This window comes from Seriola lalandi, unplaced genomic scaffold (assembly GCF_002814215.2).
Source record: "Seriola lalandi dorsalis isolate HSWRI2012SDOR001 ecotype SW California unplaced genomic scaffold, Sedor1 jcf7180002053973, whole genome shotgun sequence".
NCBI lineage: Eukaryota > Metazoa > Chordata > Actinopteri > Carangiformes > Carangidae > Seriola > Seriola lalandi.
The window spans coordinates 59,929-81,333 of NW_019524526.1; the positions used below are offsets into that span (position 1 = coordinate 59,929).

At 41.0% G+C, this 21,405-nt stretch overlaps 1 protein-coding gene across 1 annotated transcript in view; it reads left to right on the plus strand.

Annotated features, from left to right (window-relative positions):
• The window catches only part of LOC111652393 (TSC22 domain family protein 1-like), a 30,980-nt gene continuing 9,575 nt past the window's right edge, over nucleotides 1-21,405 (plus strand). Inside the window, exons 1-2 of the mRNA XM_023402643.2 lie at nucleotides 1-185; nucleotides 719-3,464. Coding sequence (XP_023258411.1) covers nucleotides 179-185; nucleotides 719-3,464 — 2,753 coding nt within the window. The 5' untranslated portion in view covers nucleotides 1-178. The remainder of the gene's footprint in view (nucleotides 186-718; nucleotides 3,465-21,405) is intronic.

Sequence of the window (21,405 nt, forward strand, 5' to 3'; positions counted from 1 at the left end):
CGTCACAGCACAGAGCCACAGCAGCGGTGCAGGAGGCTACATACTGAACAACGCTACCGCTGGGGAGGACCAGTGATACAGCAAAACCAACACCAAAACGAGGATTCAGTGGAATGGATTAAACCTTTGGCCGCCTCTATACAGTGATCGTATTGGCTTTTACACCACTGTGCACCGGATGAAAGGTTGCGTGTTTTCATTTTCTTTTCTTTGAACAAATCTAGCAGTTAAAACGACTCACCACAGTCTATGTTTAGCTAGCCGGTGATGGAGACTGGCAGCTAGCTAGCTGACGTTACTCCTCTGTCAGGCTAGCATTTAATATAACGCTAACTTACTCAGCAGCTATTCTGCTTTCACTGCGTGTGTTCATTACAATATAGCTTCTCATTAGAAAATCCACAAAATGTTAGCTTGTGTTTAGCAAATTCACAGACGGAAAACAGTGGGAGTTAGCCGGCGAATTACAACTGGCATCAGCTGACGTTAGCTTGCTAGCTACTCAGCGAGCGGCCACTAGCTTCTTCTGCCTCGTTGTCACTGGAGAGCACCGAATCGTATATGAGAGGCTGTAAATATTGGCACAACTTTGCCTGATATTTGAAAACAGCCACCCGACGCTTAGTACTTATATTTATTTTTGATCGTGTTGTCTGTTGACCGTAGTTTTGTCAAAACGGCGCCGTTAACGAACTGCAACCTTATTGCATACTGTCAGAGACCAACTACCCCCCGGATTCTCTCGAAATGCATCATCCGGACCCTGCAGGAGACTCTGGCAGTGTTAGAAAGATGGCGCACCCGGCTGTCTTTCACAGAAGGGGTAGTAACACAGGCAGCGGGAGCGGCTCCACGCTGTCAACACCTGCAAACCCGGTGGTCAATAACAGCCACGTCTCAGCCGATGATTATCAACCCTCCCTGTTGATTCAGTGCCAACCTCCTGCTGGTTCATCCTCCCCGGGTCCCCATCATCCGCCTCCCCACAGCCTGAATCTGCATTCCCAGCCCCAGCCCGCACAATCGGCCGGAGCTCAGATGAAAAAGAAGAGTGGTTTCCAGATCACAAGTGTGACTCCAGCACAAATATCTGTGAGTACCAACAACAGTATTGCAGAGGACACAGAGAGCTACGATGACCTGGATGAGTCCCACACAGAGGATCTGTCTTCTTCTGAAATCCTGGACGTGTCCCTCTCCCGAGCTAATGACATAGTCGGAGGAGAAAGAAGCTCTTCAGAGGAGACACTGAATAATTTCCATGAGGCAGAGACCCCTGGGGCTGTCTCCCCCAACCAGCCTTCGCACCCCCATGCACTGAACCAGGCTCAACAGCATGGTGGGGCCATGGTGAATGGGACTGTGCACCATCACCATCAACACCCTCATCATCCTAACCATGCGCAGGTCTACTCTCTGTCCTCTGGGCCTGGGAGCATCCACTCTGCCCTCACTCCTGGAGCGTTATCTTGTGTCACCCAGAAAATGCCTTCTAATATGGGGGGCCCTCAAGAGAATGTTTCCCAGACTGCCCCTCCAAATATTGTTGCTCAGCCTGTGGGGGTTGTGGCCTTGGGATCTGTCCCTGGAATGCACAGCTCTGTTACAGGCACTACAGTTAGTATAGTTAATCCCCAGACCAGCAGCGTTAGTAATGTGAATATGTTGAGCTCTGCCAACGTGCCTGTGAGAGGGGGGATCAGCACAAGTGCTAGCAGTAGCAGTGGTGGTTTTCCTCTCAATGTGATAAGCAGCAACGGGGGGAGCGGAGGTGGCGCTGTTGCAGCCGGGGGCAGCCTTATGAACACCACTAAAATTGGCATGATCCAGCAACACCAAAACATCAGCTCCAACATTACTATGACTACTACAACTTCTGCTGCTGTTGCTGCTGCTGCTGCTGTCAGTGCCTCTGGAATGGGACTCTCCAGTGGGATCCAGGGAAGAGTTGGATCTGCTGTGCTGCAGCCTGTGAGTGCCCCTGTCACAGCCATGGCCACAACCTCTGTATCATCTACTCCTGCCCCAGCTCCAGCCCCTGCCGTGGCTACCACCAGTTCTCGCTTCAGGGTGGTGAAGCTGGACTCTAGCTCTGAGCCCTTCAAGAAGGGCAGATGGACATGTACTGAATTCTATGACAAAGAAACCCCAGCCTCTGTTCCCAGTTCCTCTGCATCTGATGCTGGATCTCTCAGCATGCGTCAGTATGTCTCTGAGAGTTTTGCTGGGGCTTCAGAGAGGGAAAGCACAAGTGGTAGTTCTGTGAGTAGCACTATGAGTACACTGAGCCATTATACTGAGAGTGTGTGCAGTGGAGAGGCTGGGGGACCCCCAGTACCCCAGCATGCCCAGGATTATGCCTCCCCTCCTCAGGGTTTTCAAGGAATCCTCCCCAGTGGCTTAAGCATGGGAGTGTCCCTAACCCAACCTCACATGCACGCCCAGGATCTTACCCATTCACATGTGAAGACTACTGTGGCCCCCTTGGCTCCTACAAACATTCATCAGCCTGCTCCCATGCAAGGCCACCAGACTACCATTGGACTCCCTACACCTTCTATACCCCAGCAGCAGCTCACCTATGCCCAGGCAGTTGCTAATCAACCTCCAGGCTCCACGCAGGGCCTAGTAGGTGTTCATCAGCAGAAGATAGGCTATGCCCCCCTGCCACAGCAGCCAGCTGCTGCCCCCCAAGCAGCCCCAGTGCAAGTGAGGCCACCTGAGTACACCCAGCCACACCAAGGTATCCCCCAAGCTGCTGCTTCTCAATCTCTGTCCAACCAAGGTGGATCGGCTAATGGATCGTGTCAGATGATAGGAGGCCCTCAACAGTCACAGGCACTCCTCCACACACAACCCCAGCAGCCCTCCTCCCTTCAGGCCACCACCTCTACTATTCCCTCGCATATTGGAGTAGCAGGCCTTGGCCAGCAGCCTCAGAGCCACCCTGGCCATCTGGATTGTCAGCAGCAGAAGCCACAGTCACTCCCCACACAAATCCAAACCCCGGGCCTGGGTGCCCAGCTGCCCAATACAGTCCACCAGAGCCAAGTGTCTGCACCGAGTGTGCCTCCTACCAATCCTCAGAGTGATCCCCAGGCCCAGCCCCAAGCCCACAACACTGGGAATAGTGGTAGGATGCCCGCACAGGTTGTTCCCCACAGCCAGCCGTCATCTGCCAGCTTGTCCCAGGAGCACAGCAGTGCCCAGGCCCTCGCTCATGCTGCCCAGGCCAGTGCCCTGTATGCTAGTCTGCCCACTTTCACCACTACTCAGCTGCAGGATGCCCAGCGGTTGCTTCTCCAGCACCAGTCGGCTCTGTTGGGGCTGCCCAAGTTGTCCGGAGGGGAGGCTGGATCTGGATCCATCACTGGCCAGGGTCAAGAAGCTGAGGGCAATACCACCACCGCCAGTGCCTTAACTGCATCAGCTGGTCTTAAGTCTGTTGATGGAGAGGAGGATGGGTAAGAGCTCTTATTTCCTTACTCTTTTTGTTCATATTTATATGATAGGCTGCAACCAAATTTATGACATTTGCATAAGTCTCAGCACAGGTACATGTGATGAAAATCTCTCCACTAGTGTGGAATCAAAGTATATTAGTGAGAGATGCATGCTGTTAAATGGGTGTTTGTTGCTTTACTCAGTATTCAGAGTCTGTTTGAAGCTGGAGGATTTCACTGGTTGCTGTGGCAGCTGCAAGGGAAGAAAAGTGTTATTGTTTTCCTAGATAGCCAGCAGACAGTGGCCAGGCTGCCACAGTCTGTCTCTCCTCTGTCAGTGGGACACAGTGCAGGGCTCAGCTGCATGTGACGTCTCTTGTCTTTATCAAGGGGCTGCAGTGATTCAACATTTTACCTAGCCTGCCTGCTTTCCTGAATCCTGACTGTCTTCTTTAAAGTGCACAATTTCTGCTGGATGCGCAGTTCGCTGTACTCACTCTCAGCACCTTTGTTGTTGAAAAGCAGGATACATGATGGAGGTTATGTGATTATTTAATTAGAGATAGAAAAAGGCAAGCAGCTGTAAATGTGATAGAAATTAAATCTGTCTAATTCCACAGATGAAATAAAACATTACAGCTAATGTTTAATTGTATTTTACACTCCATCTTGCAAAGAAAGTCTTAAAAGTACTCCTTCTGCCTTTCGATGAACTCATGAGGTCGAGATGGTGGTTTACTTGTTGACATGAACAGTACAGTGCAGTAGTCCTTTCCCTTCACTAAAAGCTTATTGATTTTATTAAGTGCTCTCTTTCACTCTCTCTCTTTATCCCCCATCTCTTTTTTTCTCCATCTCTCTTTGTCAATCCTCTCCTGTCACTACAGTTTGCTAGTGATTTATGCTATGACCCAAATGAAAATCCCAAGGAATGTTCTCCCAATAATAAGTTTTAAGAACTCATTTTGAGGTTAGACAGGAATTTTAATCACATTGCAGCAGCAGGAAATTGCTCACCTTTCAGTCACTCCTAACAATCCTAAGCCTTTTTTCCTGACTTCTGAAAATGTTTCAATTACCTTTTTTATTAGCTTTTAGGATATTTATAATAAAAGGGTAGGGAGGAGGAACCAAAAGAAGTTGATTACTAGAAATGTAGAAGGTAACATGGTAGTTTTGTTTCAGTTTGTCTCTATGGGTCAGTTAGATGGATACTAAAGGATGGCGACTTTTATCACATGATGTTTAACTCTGAGGAATGTGAAATCTATGTGGGATCAGGTGGATTATTGTCTTTGATGATAAGCAGTATTTGGGTGAAACCAAAGCCCTTCTTACAAATGAGAAGAATGTCTTGGTGAATTATGCTCATGGTTCAGTTCTGTCTAGTTTACCTGCTGTCACTTGAGTGCAAGTAGCTGATAGATCCTGCTGAAGTCTGGGCCTCCCTACTGAGTGGTGGCTGCAACCGAAACTTGCTATTTGTCTGCCCCTCTTAGTCAATGGACCTTCATCAACAAAAAAAACAACATTGATGAAAGCAAGTTTTTTTTTTTATCCCTAGTCCTTCGATATCCTTTCATATGTCAAATCTGCTGATACTGAACTGAATTTGTTTGACTAATTTGCTATGAAGCACTGTCAAGTCACTTAACTCAATTTCCTTGTGATAAATGACACAGTTGCATTAAAATAAAAATAAAAAACTAAATCTAATGGATTCAGTTATTTTCCACAAAACCTGTGCTCAACACTAATGACAACATAATGACCATTCAAAGAGCTTTTTGACAGCTGATCCCTGTGACTGATTTGTGACTGTGTATTCATTAGTTAACTAAATTTCTTTAAGTTGAGCTTTGTTTAAAAGCTAGCAGCAGATTAAAAAGACCATATATATTAATGAGACAATGTTATGCATTTTAATTGTAGACCAGCATAGGTGAGTCCTTTAGGAAAATACAGGGGGAGTAGCATAATGATTGAAAATACAGGGATTGGATCCAGTATCGAGAATATTTCGCTTAACAAAATGTAATTATCAACTTATGTTACTATTGTGTGAACTTTGAAATGTTACCGTTATGTTGAGGTTGTGTCAGAAGTTTTGATTCAACTCTATTTTTTTGTTTCAGTCACTGTTGTTGATTGAGTTTGAAAGTGAGAGAGAAACTAAACCAGGACCAAACTAAAACACAGGGCGAAGTTGTATCTGTCTATGAAGCTTAAATTTTGACTTTCGTGTGCATTTTTATTTTCACTTTGCATTTATTTGAACAACAGATATCAAATTATTACCCTAAATCTCACTGTGGCAACATAGGGGTGGTGGATATTGATTACTGTGTCTTTGCTGCTACAATTGATGGTCATTTTTTTTGCAAAGAGGTAATAAAGTATTAGTGATTGCACCTTTTGGAAATCACTAATGGAAGCAGTGCTAAGACCTGGGTCCTTTTTCTTATGTACTAATTGCAGAGGAGCCATAAAAGCTGACTTGTTCTTTAGGAATTTATTTACAAGACCCTGTGGTCAGCTGTGTGGCTCCTGTCAACTTACAGTATTTTCAGGTTTTAAAGAGTAGGATGGCCCTGCCCTTATAAATCACCTCTGAAGTAAGTGTGTGTGTGTGTGTGTGTGTGTGTGTGTGTGTGTGTGTGTGTGTGTGTGTGTGTGTGTGTGTGTGTGTCACACACACACAGTGTTTGAATGAGGCAGGATTTCAACTGTGCATTTGCTCTATCTTCACTGATACGTCATTAATATGTTCAAGGTGGCTGGGTGGTCTGTATGTGTGTGACCAGGCTGCTGTTGATTGAATGTTTTGGGTTATAGGCCATTAATGGTTAACAGTAATTAGGAAACAGTACCAAATGTTTAAAAGAATGAGGAAAATGTAACAAATATGAGAGCAGGTATTCTAACGTGGTCAATTGCAGGTTTCCACACGTATGACTCTTGTATATGAGGATGTGGCTTTGTGCAGTTAGACTGTCTGCATGTTTCTCTTTGTGTGTGTGCTGTTGTCCTGTAGTGTAGTTCTTGTTTCAAGCCTTCAGACTGAAGACAGTCTTGTGACGAGAGGTAATACAGACTAGTTGGCAAAACTTGCTTAGTTCAGTCGTAACTTGGTGTTGAAGATAAGGTAGTGTAAACATAATTTTTAAGTTTGTAATTTGTATTTCTGTTAATTTTGTTCATTATCATTTAGTGTTGGTGGGGTGTTGTGGTGAGATTTGGCTGTGAACTCATTTCAGAAATGATATTCAAAGTATGAAGTTGAACTGTTTAAGTTAAACCTCAGGTTTTTTTGCAAAAAGGAAATTGGTGAAACAATGTTTTTCATAAGCAGCCATTGAAGATTTGAGACTTTGTTCCACAATTAAGTACGTTAAGTACTTTCTGTTTTGTTTTCTGAAGATAAGATTCCCTCTTTTGGGTCATCTTGCCTTCAAAGGCCTCCTCTTAATATAAAATGGCACACAGACAAATGGTTATTCTTGCTTTAAATGAAGAGGTACAGTGTCTCAAGCTTTTGTTTGTGGTTACAATCTGTCACGTGCAGAGATGGGGAATATTACCACTAAATATTGGCTGTTGCCTTATATGTGTATGTGCCAGACAAGCAGATATGTGCTTCTTTTTTTTCCCATTTGGCTCAGAAGTCAACAATATTCGCCACCAGCAGTGTGTTGAATAGTAGAAGTAGAAGTGGGTGTTCAGGCAGCCCTGTGTTTAAAAAAACAAAAAAAAAAACAAAAAAAAAACACAAGGTCTGCGTTGGTGTGTCTTCTGTAGCTACCATGAATGCACCGGCCAGCACGGTGCCAATGACTTGACATTGTATTGTGGCACAACTTGAGCGAGGTACAACTTCTTTGATAAACAAACGTGCACCTTATTGCCAAAGTCCCTTCTGTGCCAACCCAGTGGGTTCATCGAAATGAATGAGGACGCTGCGTTTTTTTGTAGTGCAGAGCTATTGTTGGTCTGAACAGTTTAAGTGTGTGTGTGTGTGTTTGAATGTGTGAAGGCTTAGGGGAATGTGGGCTGGCTGGCAGTGTGATGGCTATCTCTGTGGCTATCTGTTTTGAATGTAATCTTCCCTCTGGCAGCACAGGGAGCCAGTTTGTGCTGGGCCTGTTGCTCATTGTGTGGAGATCAACCAGATCCCCAAAATGCACTACACACAGAGGAAGTGACCCAAGCTGACCCAACCCAACTTAGTCAGATCTGCTGAAGCTGGTTGAGACCACTGAGGATCCAGCAGACTGGATGAGATGGAACCAGACTGAGCAGAGTTGTGCATCACTGTTCCAGCTCTGATAAATCCAGCCATTGTGTTGCTCTTTAGTTTCCTTCATCAGTGTCTGTCTGCTGTGTGGAAGAGCACTGGCTTGATGAAGTTTATACTATAAACTGTGGCCGACCTGGTGTCCAGATGTTCCTGTCTGTTGTTCTACATTCAGTCTTAGATAAAAGAGATATTCTAAACATTGAACAAATCTTGGACTGTTTGTCCTTTCAGGCCAAATTGTCTTTAATGGCTGTACCCACAGTGGGGTGAGTTCAGGAGCAAACTGTCCTGGGCTGAACCCGAACACATCTTGGCTTTTTCCTCTTCAGCTACACAGGTATCATGATATGACATAGATGTTTTTGTTGTAATATATCGTGAGATGCAGGATTATCTGTGATGTAATACTATTGTAACTGTACACTGAATAGTTTGTATTTTTAGTATAAAATGTTCCCCCCCTGCTTGCATCCTTTGATGAATTCAGTGTTGGTCATTGTAATAGTAAAACAGCTATTCTGTCTAAGAGTATTTGAAGTTCTTAATGTTCAGTAGAAGAATGTTTAGAACTGCAGAGATTAATCGATGAATTGATTAGTCAAATGTCAGAAAATTAATTGGCAACTTTTTTGATAATGAATAATGAATTGAAAAATCAATATTCAAGTAAAAATACAGAACATTCTAAAGGTGAGTTGAATATGATTAGTTGGTGGGACAAAACAAGATATTTGATAACATCAACTTTTGGAAGTGGAAATGGGCATTTCTCGCAGTTTTCTGACGCTTTAGAGAGATTCATTCGATCGATCGATTAATTGAGAAAAGGATCATGAGATCAATAGATACTGACAAAAATCATCAGTTGAAATCCTGATAATATCACTACTGGTCTGACCAAGCAAAAATGCATTTAACAAAGGCTGGTTAGTCCAAATTATTGCTCTGATTAGAGCATTTCTTTTGTAAACCAATGTCAACAAGCCTTATAAATGTTGAGATTTTTAAAAAGTATTGCCAAGATCATTTTTGCTGAATGGAGCTGGAAGATGAGGGATGGATTTAATATGCACACAGGAGGCAAGACTGGATAGGTGATAGGCTCTTTTAAATCAGTGAGAACACACTCGACCACAAATTCATTTCTTTCATGGAAAATGCACCTATATTGTTGTAGTGTTTAGCCATGGCCTTTTATATAGAACTCTTGTTTATCCATAGTTGCACATCACTGAAGTGTTTCACTAAAAGTAAACAGCATTTGTTATTTGTTATGCTGCTGACACCTCCCCCCATTCCTACCACATAGACCAAGCCAGAGAACACCAGAACACAGCAGAGCAGCAACATGCTGTGTATGAGGGAGGGAGAGAGAGAGCGGGAGAGAGGTGGGGGGGTCTCACCACACGCTACTGAATATTTACTGTCTTTTAAAGCCAAGCAGTGAAAGCATGAATGGTAGAATGAAACTGAGCAAGGAGATTGTGATCAGTTTACTGTGTGTTGATGAAACAGAGGTTAATACAGACCACTCACATCTGCATACATCTATAAATCACATCATGTCTTTTGTCCGTTGCTTATTTGTATGCTCTGTGTATGCAGATTCGTCATTGATTTCATTTGTCTCTCGCCTTCTTGCTGATGGTTTATTTTTCCATCAATAAACAGGATTGTTTCACTTAAGAGTGCGGTGGGAAAACTAATGGCTTGTAATGGATGATAATGGATTGTGTTTTTAGACTGCTTTTCATCTATGAGAAAAATGGCCTCCCACCCCTGAACACACACACACACACACACACACACACACACACACACACACACACAGCACCATGATGTTCTAACCTTGTCGAAAAACTGCTGTTTTTATTGTGGCTCTTTTTGTACCTGTGCGTTACAGACAGAAACTGTTAGAGTTAGTGTTTTTCGTGCTTCCATTGCGGATGTTGCTAGTCCATTAAGGTCCCTTTGGTCATCGTGATATAACAAATTTTAATAGCTGGTTTGGCGTTATGAGTCCCTTTGTGTGACCACTTGTCTCGTTCATTTTATCACACCCAAAATGGGCCGTCTTTTTGGCTTCATGAAAGGTTCAGTCTTTGTAAGAAAAAGACAATACATGTTTTTCTTTTAGACTGTCTTGCTGATTCATTCTCTTATTATTTCAGGAGAATGTAGACACTGAAATCCTTTGTGTCCCTGGGAGATTATTTGGTCTAATTCTGAGTGCTAACATTGTGCAGCAACAGTGTCAACTTGCTCATGCTACCAGCAGTGAGCCAACATTGCTTTTTGGACCTATAAAAAGTATCTCATTGTCTTAGTCACAGTGTATTGAAACTTAATGCAGTACTTAGTACTACATAGACACTGTATGTGTCCTGTATGTACAGTAGTTTCCTGAAGCCCACCAGCATAGTCTCAGTTTACTGCTTATGAGTTTAACTACCTTGTCCTATTCTTACCTCAGATCTCTCCTCCACTTTAAGGTATTTTCTTCTAACTATATACATTGCTGTACTTTGTTATCTCTTTTTCCTTCTCCTCTCTTAGTGGAAATCTCTTTGAGCTGCATCGGCGTCCTCAGCCTCCTCTTGTCTCCATGTCCTATTCTTTCCTTGTACTCTTTCCCCTCTGCTTCAACTATTTCCAGTTGGGAAGGGCCAAGCCCTGAAATGAGCATCAGATTGGTGAGGAAATACCATCTGAGCAGTTACTTTAAGTTGATGTTTTGTAACACTGACTGGTTAAAAAATGCAGCACTGTACATTTTACAAATTGAGCAGCTTGTTTCACCATTGTTAAGTTTGCCTGAAACTTGTCTTTAGCCTGCTGCTTTCCTTTAGTAACGTTACTGTTACCTGTCTGAGGATCCTGATGATCCTGATGATCCATTAGTCCTCTTAGGTTCCAGTGTTTTTTTTTTTTTTCTGAGCGGATTCCACTTCAGATGATGCACATTTTTTGTCAGTGATCCATGTACGCCTTGAAATTCATATCATTGAAACACTTCTGTAAATGCTAGCGAGAGATGCGGCAACAGAAGAGGGGGCTCAGATTCTTGTAGAGAGAGAGAGAGAGAAAGAGATTTGCCAAGTGTGTTGTGCAGGCTGTCTGTCTGATGCAGCGCTTCCAGTCAGTTGTCTGGCATTCCTCACCGGTGTACGGCTGGATGTTATGAGACATCGCTGTAAAAATGTGCAAGAATTTCCTGCAGTGTAAGTGCTAGATTTGCAGGAATTGATGAAATTATCCACATTACCTGTAATCCCGCACTGAAATTCAAGAGAGTGGGAGACATTTGCTGGAGCTATAGCATTGTTGGAACATGATGTTAGAGTTCTCATCATTTGTTGTAGAAGCCAGCTTATTGGACCTAAACATAAAGGCGAATAAGGGAGCAGTCATTATTTTGTAGTCACTGTAAGCTCCTGTTATCTGCAGCATGTGTGATATATTTGCATAATGCATGCGTAATGTATGTATGACACTATGAAATGGTGTGGCTGGAGGTTTCATCTTCAGCCACACATTTTTTATCTTTAGGCTTTAGTGGGCTGCCACTGTCATTCCCCTAAACATGCAGGCAATGTGCTGAATCATGGCCGGCATTCCTGTGGCCAGAACACTGTCCAGTCAGCTCCAGGAATTACACACACACACACACACACACACACACACACACACACACACACACACACACTAATAGAGAAAATGCAGTGGATGACTTTGCTATTGGCGAAAGCATTCCTGCCTTTTTCTCCTCCATGTCTTTCATGATGTTTGTTCTGTTTGGTTCTCATTTGGTGCAGTGTTTGTATTTGTTTCTTGCAGCCTGACAGGAATAAAAAGTGCCAGTGTCATCCTAGGATATAAACAAAGGAGCCAATAAAAAAGAAAGTGACACGCTACCTTGCTTCTTATCTGTGTTCTTGGCTACAGATCAGCTGGGTAGTTTTTGAGTCTGTTAACAAAACTCTACAGACGAGTCTTATTTTTAACTGCAGATGCTGTGAGACAGTTTACACACATGACACTGATTGAATGTCACACAGTTTTATCTGTAATGAGGCAAGTGTCTTGTGCGCAGCAATGACATCTAGTCTTCAGGACTTAAATCCTATTCACTGGATTTAACACTCGATTATTATCATGATATAAATGCTGTTACTACATAAGACAGGATTAGCCCCAGCATCAACTAGGGCTGCAACAAGCTATTACTTTCATTATTAGTGAATTTGACTATATTTTTTCTTGAGTAATTCATTGATTGTTTGGTCTAGAAAATAGTTTTTTGAAATAATGTAATTTCAGTGTTAATTTAGAGGCCAAGGTGAACTGTTAGTCAGACATAACAAGTTGTTATATTCAGTTTACAATTATAAGAAAATCAACAAATATATAACTTTTTGGCAGTTTTGCTGAAATCATTAACTGATTATTGTCAGTTTCAGTCCACTGCTTGACTAATGTTTCAACTGTAGAATCAACACAATAAAAATGCTGAATCTTGTCAGGGCATTGATTTAACTGTGGTGTAGTCACTGCAAAAAAATGCAAAGAAGTTTAAAAGGACAGATGCCAACAGGCAAATGTCTCATTAATACATGTCAATTTATGAAGGTACATCTCAAAACACTTATTTGCTTTCTGTTCTTTTAGAGCTAAAATAAGGGTTAATGTTAGCCTCACTTAGCATAAAGACAGACTCTGTGAAAAGTTCAGAAATACACTGTGTACAGTTCATAAATATCAGTTGTAAATTTATCTGGTTTGCTTAGATTAATGGAGTCTGATAGCTTCAGCCTTTCTGCTCAGCTGTGATGACGCGAGAGCTCCAGCCACTGAGCGTCTTTTCCCATAGGGTTTTATATTCATTCACCCTCGCTTTGTGTGTGCTAATCCCCTTTTCTATGCTCTGTGGCTGAATGAGGAAGGCTGCTGGAGGGAGGGGGTCAAGTTTTTTTTTTTTTTTTATCTTTGGCCCTCAATAGTCTAGCCAGCTGCTTCTCTTATTATCAGGAATAAAGCACAGAGACACTTGCCTCTTCCTCATGTCTGTGTCCGGCAGTTTAACATCCATGTACTGTACTCACTGTTTCCCTTATAGTGAATTCACTTATGTAGGCCACCCAGATAGACACACTTCCACCCAAAGAAAAGATATAGATAAGATTATACTCTTATTTCTTTTTAAGTCTGTATTGAAATGCAGATTAATTGACAAATCTCCAGGAATGGTGAAATGGTATGGTTTTCATAGTTGAGGTCAGCACTGTTTTTCCACTGTTTTGTCCATGTTCAGTGCTGTTGCAGCTCAACATACCCTCAGACCACCTCTTTTCTTTGGAGTGACCCAAAGTATATTTTCAGGTCTTGGGAAACCCTGTCATACTAGTGTCTTTACTTCAAATCTCTTTAGACTAGTGATTAACAGTTTTAAATTACCGTAATTTGCTCAGAGCAAAACATACCCAATAAATTCCCCTTCGGTTGCTTTTGGCGCTGTCACAGTGGCATTAATGCCAAGTTTAGTCTGCCTGCAAACCATTTTCAACTCTGTAAACAGTGCTGTACTACCCCCTGCTGGCTGGCAAGCTGTGAACTGCCTACATACACCAGGGGCTTATCACACTGTATGCATGTGTACTGTAAATGTGTCATGATGTGACTGTCTGAATGCTGTTTTTAGGTTTAAAAGCATTGTATTTGTCTTAATTTGACTGTGGAGGAGTGCTTAAGTGCTGTGAATGCTCCTTTTCAGACATGCTAGCATTGATGCTGGGAAAGAAACATGAAGAAGCAGAGCTTTAAATTCATACTGGAAACAAAATCCAGATTCTGTCTTAACACTGGCAGAATGGTCCACTGTCAGTGAAATGCGTACAGTTAGTCAGCTGAACTAATCATTTTTCCAAAAACTTATTCAATTTACCCCCAATACAGTAAGAAAGTATACTACTCAGTGTTTCCTCTAGGATTTTTTTCAGCAGTGGGGGGGGCATGCTCTTTAGCCACTGCTAAATGAATGTAGAGGAAACGCTGTACTCTCTGAACCTTCTTAGACAGATGATTTTTCCTTCTGAGTTTCATAGGCCATTAATTTTTAATCTTATTGGTTAATTTATCATAATCTTTCTGCTTATCGGGTAATATAGCCATTGTTTTCATTCTTTTCGCTAAGCTATTAAAGTAACCTTTAGATTTTTGTTGCTTGCTGGTGATAGGTTGTCCATCACTGTAATCATTAAATCTATTTTCTGAAATTCACATTTTCAGTGTGGTGCTTTGCATTTGAAAGTGAATTGCTCTGAAAAGGTTCATGCATTCATGTGCTTCAGCATCTGAGACTAGAATCATGTGAGAGTTATTGAGGTCACAAAGCATTTGAGAGAATCTTAAAAGTCACATACATGGAGATGTGAATTGTTGTGGAACTGCTTGGTTAAATGTTTTGAGGATAAAGGGAGCTCATAATGAGCAGTGCAGTTTATTCCCATGAAGGAAATTAATAAGAGTGAAAAAAACAACGTTTCACAAAACAAATCTCAAAGTGAACTGTAAGGGAGGAGCAGAAAGAAGTTGGAATAAAAGTTAGCCAGTTGTAGCCAATAATAGCAAGTTGTTTGAGAAGCACTGGGGTCAGTATGCTTTAACCCTTACCCAGAATCCTCTTCAAGGCGTGGACAGGACAGTGAGAGCTGAATTTTCCCCCTTAAAAATAACTTCAGAGAGAAAGTAGACTGTTACTTGAGAAACAACCATGTGCACATCTTTATTGCCGGGTTCCTTTATAGCTTTTAAGGTGTGATGACAGGTAATGAGGTTGTTAAAGTGCTGATGAAAAGAGGGATTAGCTGTGAAAAGAATGCAATGTTCTTTTCTCACAGTGACATTGAGCACCTGAAGACACACCATGCTGCTCTCAAATATACACACTTGTTTGCTTAACCTCCTAAGACCCGAGCTCTATTCTTTGCTATATAGGCTGATTGGGACCTGAGAAAAATGATGTCCACATATGAGGACATTAGTTTTAAATTTCGATTACTGAGTATATCCTCATATGTGGTCACCAGGCCCTTGTTGAGAAAAAGTTAGTATTGTGGTCTAGAGAACCCAAAATGTGAGGTCCACATATGTGGACGCCAGGTCCTAGGAGGTTAATGGTTGATTTAATGCTGAATAGTTTACTTTATTCTTGAAGTGTTGTTAGGGTCTTTGCATAGCACACTGTAACCACCCACTTTAACAGAGTTAACTAAGGAAAATGAAGATGGGATTTCATCTCACTCCACTAAGACACATTTAATGAGCAACGGGCTGTTAATAGCGACCATTGTGGGAATTATGAGTTGCACGTTAAACCTCTGCTGCACTGGACTTTTCAGTTTATTATGTACAGACTGGCCAGAGGTCAGGACTAAAAGCTGTTTATTCTATTCATTTAATCATAATTGGAAGCAGTGCAGTTTATGAGGGGCAACTCTACTTAAAGGAGCCTTGGATCAAAAACCTGCTACAAGTGGCTGATCAGAAGCACTATATGGCAGAAAATAACTGAAGTGATTCTAAAAGACAAGAGCTTAATTTTTGTGGCACACTTCTTTTAGAGCCCGTCAATCAATATTTTAAAATACACTGTATGAAGGAAAGAAAGCACAGTGTTGCGTACAGTGCATGAGATTAGCAGGCACATCAGAACCATTTCATCCACTGAGGAACTGTGCTTCAGTGAGAAAGCACAGCTACTTAGGCAGTTTGATTCTCTACCAAAGAAGCTGACCACATCTTCGTTCGTTGAACTCCAGACGGAGATGAAAGCTTCTAGACTTCTGAGGTTTTGTGTTCAAAGAAAAGCACTTAATGACTTAGCTATTGACTTGTCAAGTTTTTGTGACATGTCAGACTTATGTAAGCATTTTTCTCTAGACCCTTCACCCACCTAGGTCCTAGGAGATTTGAATTGGCTTATTGTGAGAAGTTTAAATGGTAGCAAGGCATGCATTGGCTCTAGTATTTGCCACTAGATGGCAGTATGTAGCAGTTTATACCTCTGAGGTCTCAGTTTACCTGCTAACAGCCAGTGGGATGTGCTTTTGTAGACCACCAATACAGTGCTTTAGATTTATTTATTTATAGATTTTTCTTTTTTAAGAAATCAGATGAAGTCATGTTAGTGTTGTGCCCAGGCTATCTTCATTTTGAATATAAATGTAGTCTAATGAAGTGAGGATGTTGGCTCACAGTGTTTGACTAAATGAGTCAGGAGATTTTCTAATTATGTACTTTACTTATGTGTATCCCTTTATTTAAAAGTAAGGGTAATTCTCGGATTGACAGGAGTACGAATCCTTTGGTAGAAAACTGCTTTGCTCAGTTTCAAGGGTCAAAGCAAATTTTCTGCAAATGATACAAACAGTAAAGTGTAAATAGGGGGTCTTTCTATTAGCAGGGCAGACATAATGTGACTCTATCAATGTCAAAAAACATCTAAAACAGAAAGTGTCTTTTTAACAGCTAAAACCTGTTGCATAAGTAACAATAAGTTACTACATCTTTATACTGAATTTAATGAATTCTAAATGTTTGATGTTTTGATGGACTAGGAGCTTCATCATTTGTGTTTGTATTTGTAAATGGTTTAATAATAAATACGATTTTTTTTTTGGATGTTGATTGTACGCATTTCATTACCATTGTAAATCAATATGTTGGTATATTGTCACTGATGAGTTTTACTTTTTTCTTTCTTTCATATTTCCCCGTGGCCCGCCTACTTGCTGCAACAGGTAAGACTTTTTTTGTCTCTTTTTTTGACTCACTGTGATCCAAGTTATAGTTACACAAGTGTGCTACAATCCAGGTCATAAGAAGGCAGATGTTTTCCTCCTCTGTCTGCTGCAGCTAGTATGACCGTTGCTCTTCAACCAAGTTAACTATGTACACAATATTAGATTCGCTAACATCAGACTGTAGCCCGGTTAATTGTTAAATTGGATATGAGTAAAGGAAGTGCATGTGGTTGCATAATATTTAAGGAGGTTCCAATTTAATTGTTAAGATCCACTCGATATCATGTTCAAGTCCACTATAGCAGAGAACCTAAATTTCAGGTCAGTCTCTCCTTGTAGGTGAGGCAACTTACAGAAAGCACCATAAACAAAATTTACTTTTAAAGTTATTCAAAGACCCTTGAATTGAATTCTGATATGTCACCAGAAGATGGCAGTGTAGACGGCTGTTCCTCTTCCTGTGGTGTACAGTTATAATGCTGTATCTGTTGATAGATGAGCTGTAATTGGACTTGGGTGGTCCTTTCCTCTATTTAGCTGTTTAGCTGTTTTTTTGTTGTTTTTTTTTGTTTTTTTTTTGCCATTTCAGGTCTGCTCTGAAAGCAATGACCAAACTATCCAGATGTAAACTCAGAAATATCATACTCACTATGGGGGTCCTAAGTGAGTATGTGAGTAGTTTGTAAAGGTGTAGATATTCTCATCAGTACCATACCAGATTCCTAATCATTTGTTGGGGGTGGAGCAGTGTAATTGAGCCTGAAGTGTTACTATGAAATCATTTTATCAAGGCCTCATAATTGGCATATGACCTTATCGTGGCTTTTGTGTGGTTGGAAGAGAACAAATGCAACAACTCACAGAAAATGTATAAAAGAGTAGAGATGACCAGTGAAGGATGGACACTGCATTGGCCTGCCTGCCTGTAAAGCCATGTCGGAAACATCAGTTAGTTTGTTTGTAACTAAGCTGTGCTTATGATAGCTCTGCTGTCGTCAGAGATTCAAGCCTAGTGACGTTGGAGTCATCATTAGTTAATCCACTCGCTGTCCTGTCCTTTTCACTTGTAATCTTGTATGAGCGCACACACATACTTCTCTCCTCACAAATGAGAAGGGAGGGAAATGGGTCAGAGGTTGTATCTTAATTGTTTCAGGGTTATTGATTTGATGAACTTTCCCTGACCTCTTTCAACAGCTGATGTAGAAGGCAAAGAAAACGGGAGTCTCTTTTCTTAATGGTTCTGTTTTTCCAATTTATCAGTTGATTGGATATTTTTAACCATTAAATATTATATAAAGACACATTTCTGTATGATTATATATTTTGTACCAATGTTAGTAAAAACAAAAAGTGATTCTCTTGGCATGTAGATGCCAAAGACAATTCATAAAATGGGTGTACTTTGAGGCAACAGGACATTCTCGTTTCAAAAGTTACAGGACAGATAGAGGGTAAATTTCCTCATTCATCAATTGACTGATAAAATCAGTTCTGCTGCACCCTGACTTCCTTAAGTCTGTTTTCTCTTCTTTTTAGGGCCCCAGCCCAAATTAAATCTAAAATAAAGGTCATGTATATAGATGACTGATGATGTATGTTGTATTTGGTCTTCATTGATTAGTTAAACTAATGGTTGATATATATCCAATCAGCTCACAAATAGAAAAAGAAATAGGAATAGAAAAAGAAAGCCTTGTACTGAAAATACACAAGACCGCTGCTGGTGCTGTTGATCCTGTAGGCCCCAAGATATCCATATATATTTATATATTTACTCATTGTACTGAGAGAGAGAGAGACCTGCTGAATGTGAGGGGTGTAGGGAGGCTGAGATGTAGACTAGGGCATGAGGGAGAGATGACTCATTTTGTCTTGTGGTTCTTTGAGGTATTAAGAGAAAAACAGCCTCCCAGCAGCCACCACAAAACCACTTACTGAATATAATTCAGTTCGCTACAAGGTGGAGGATGTGTAGCAGGTGTGTGCGCTGTTTTGTAAAGCTTTGTGACCCAGACACCAGTGTGAGTAATTTATTCTCCCCCAGCAGAGTCTTAAAAAGACATACTAGAAAAACAGAGATGTTCTGTTCTCATGGAAGTGTTAGGAAAATTAACTACTGACCATTAATCCATTGCGTGTGTCTTGTCTTTGAAAGTGTGAGCATTTTCCAATATGTAGTTTCGTCAGTTCCATGAACTTCAAACTGGCCAAAGCTGTAAAGAAATCCTCTGAAAATCTTTAAACAGGCAAATCTATTGTATTTAATATTAACTAGATACAAGTTGCATTACAAAGTAGATGTTATCAGATTCCTGAGACTGAAGACCATTTAATTGTACATATTACTGTTTTATACTTAAAGTTGTACTTTAATGAGCTATTTGTAAGTTTTGCTATTGCTATATAGCCAATGTTAGCATTGTCAAATCAGCTGTTTACGTCCCAGTCTAGAAGAAACATTGTGAGTTCAGCATCCAACACACCAAGAGCTGTCTCCAGCAGTAGAAAGCAACGTCAATTTTAACTCTTGGTTTTTTTTCTATTTCTATCACTTCTTATCTTCTTCTGACGTTAGCTTGCTAACCAACTAGTCCAGGCCCAGTCACTTTCCAATACCGAGTCACTATAACGTCCAGTCTCTCCTAAAGAAGTATTATAAGCCTAACCTCTTTTTAAACTAACAAAGTTTGAAGCTCTTGGCAAGACTGTTAAGTAAAAAGCTGTTAATGTTAATGGTTATGTAGCAATAGCAAAACTTACAAATAGCTCCTTTAAAGTGCAATCAGATATAACTACAACTGAAGTAAAATGCATGATAGTATTGTATAGTATTCTAGCACATAATTTGTGAGGTCTGAATTGATGCAGCTGTATTGATATAAATATACGTCTCCACGTTTTCCTTTCAACCCCTTCTCTTCTTATCTTTATTGCTGTATTAGCATTACTTCTGTCCTCTGTTGTCTGGACTTGGAGCGATGTGTGTTCTTTGGCTACTAATCCTTTTAATGCCAGGTTCGCCCCACATTATTCAAACCTGCTGCTCACACACATCACACACAATGTTACGTAACTTGGATCTTCTGTGTGTGTATGAGTTGGGACCTATTCATACTTGTAGGGGGAATTAACTGTACAACATACTACAGGTAGCATTTATCAACAGAAGCAGAAGGTGATATTATTGTTTAATGTCTTAGTTGTGAATCACGGATAAGGATACCTGAGGATCCCACAGGCGTTGGTGCATTTGAAGCCATTTTACTACATTGTGATTTGTAAACTCTGCCATTGGATTTTGTGCAGAGTCATCTACGGTGAGGTAGACTGATAACATACTCAGAACATTCAGCTATGGTGTGAGGTGGGAGAGGCTCCTTCCATCATGTTGGATACAGTTTGGTCTTTAAGGTGTAGATTGTTAATATTTCTGTGTTTTCAGATGAGAGATTCTGGTTGAATTTGCTTTCTGTCTAAACGTGGTGTGAAAAAGAAGCAAAAAAATCCACATCAGTCAAACCATATTGGAAACATTCGTTTTTGCCCCTCTGTGCTCTCCCTCCGTCAACCAATCTTTGAGACAGTATGAATGCTGAGGCGGTGGATCCAGGCCATTCTGGCTCTGTGTCTCTGGCCGAGTCTCTCCCTCCTTCTTTCCTGCAGTGTGTGTTAGTATAGAGCGAGGACTAAGGACTTGCTGCTGTCAGCCCAAATGCTCCAAAAGCGCTTCTCTCTCTTACGTATGGAGGACAAAATGGCCACTCATCATTCCTCCCTGCCTATCTGACTGACTCACTCAGTAGCTCTCTGTCATTCTCCATAGTCAGAGTGTGACTATGGAAAACCACTGCCAGGGCTTACTGGTAAAGTCTGTGTGCGCTTTCCACTATCAAACTCCAGCTCAGCCAAAAGGCTTTACAATTCAACAATTCAATAGGCCTCTTTTTTTTCATCGCTGGGACATGCCAGGCCCCTTTTATCAACTTTTAGAGTTTGCATTTCCCCAGAAAGACAGCAGATGTGAGTGCAGTTCCTCTTCCTGTATGACGCATTTTGCCAAAAAAGAAACTGGAATTAAAGCAGAAACAAAACCAATGTACATATAGCACTTCTTTTGTTATTATCAAAAGGAAAACAATACTGAATAGTCAGTCCTATTAATGAAGCAGTATTGAGTCTTTTTTTGGCCTCATTTAACTGAACAAATTGTATCTTTTTATGTGTGATTTTCATCATTTGTGGATGTTTGCAATGGTAGATAAAATACATTTTTACGACGTAGGCTTTTGTTTAGTAGATAACATGCATAAATAGACAGGCCTGTTATTGGACTTACACTAACTCATATTTTCAGTTAGTATTCATTGTGTGTTATATGCATGATTTGTAGCCCTGCAAAGCCAGACTACATATTTATAAGTTTTTGCCACAGGCTTTGAGTTTGAAAAGCCTCTGTGAAGAATCGTGACATTGAAACCAGAACTCCTGAACTTTCTAAACAACTATCAAAGCTAGTTATTGTTGATGTATAAGCAGGATGCTGTAGCTGCATTCCCTGTTTTGTACTTGAGCTTTATTCAAAAATTGTTTTAAATAGATGTGTTTGGTGTTAAAAGCGTTAATGTTGGTGTCTGAGGGAAGTAGACAATTGTCTGTTGAACTAGTGTTGTAGTATAATGTATCTTTTTATCACTCTTAAGTCGTGGACAAAAACAAGTGCCAGTAATCAGTAATTACTTAGTAATGAGCATGAAGTAAGTAATTTACTGTCACATTAGCCTACTAACATCTACAGCACAAGTATGGACAAACCCTACATTCATAGCACTGGCTGAAATGGATGAATAATATGGAAGAGCAA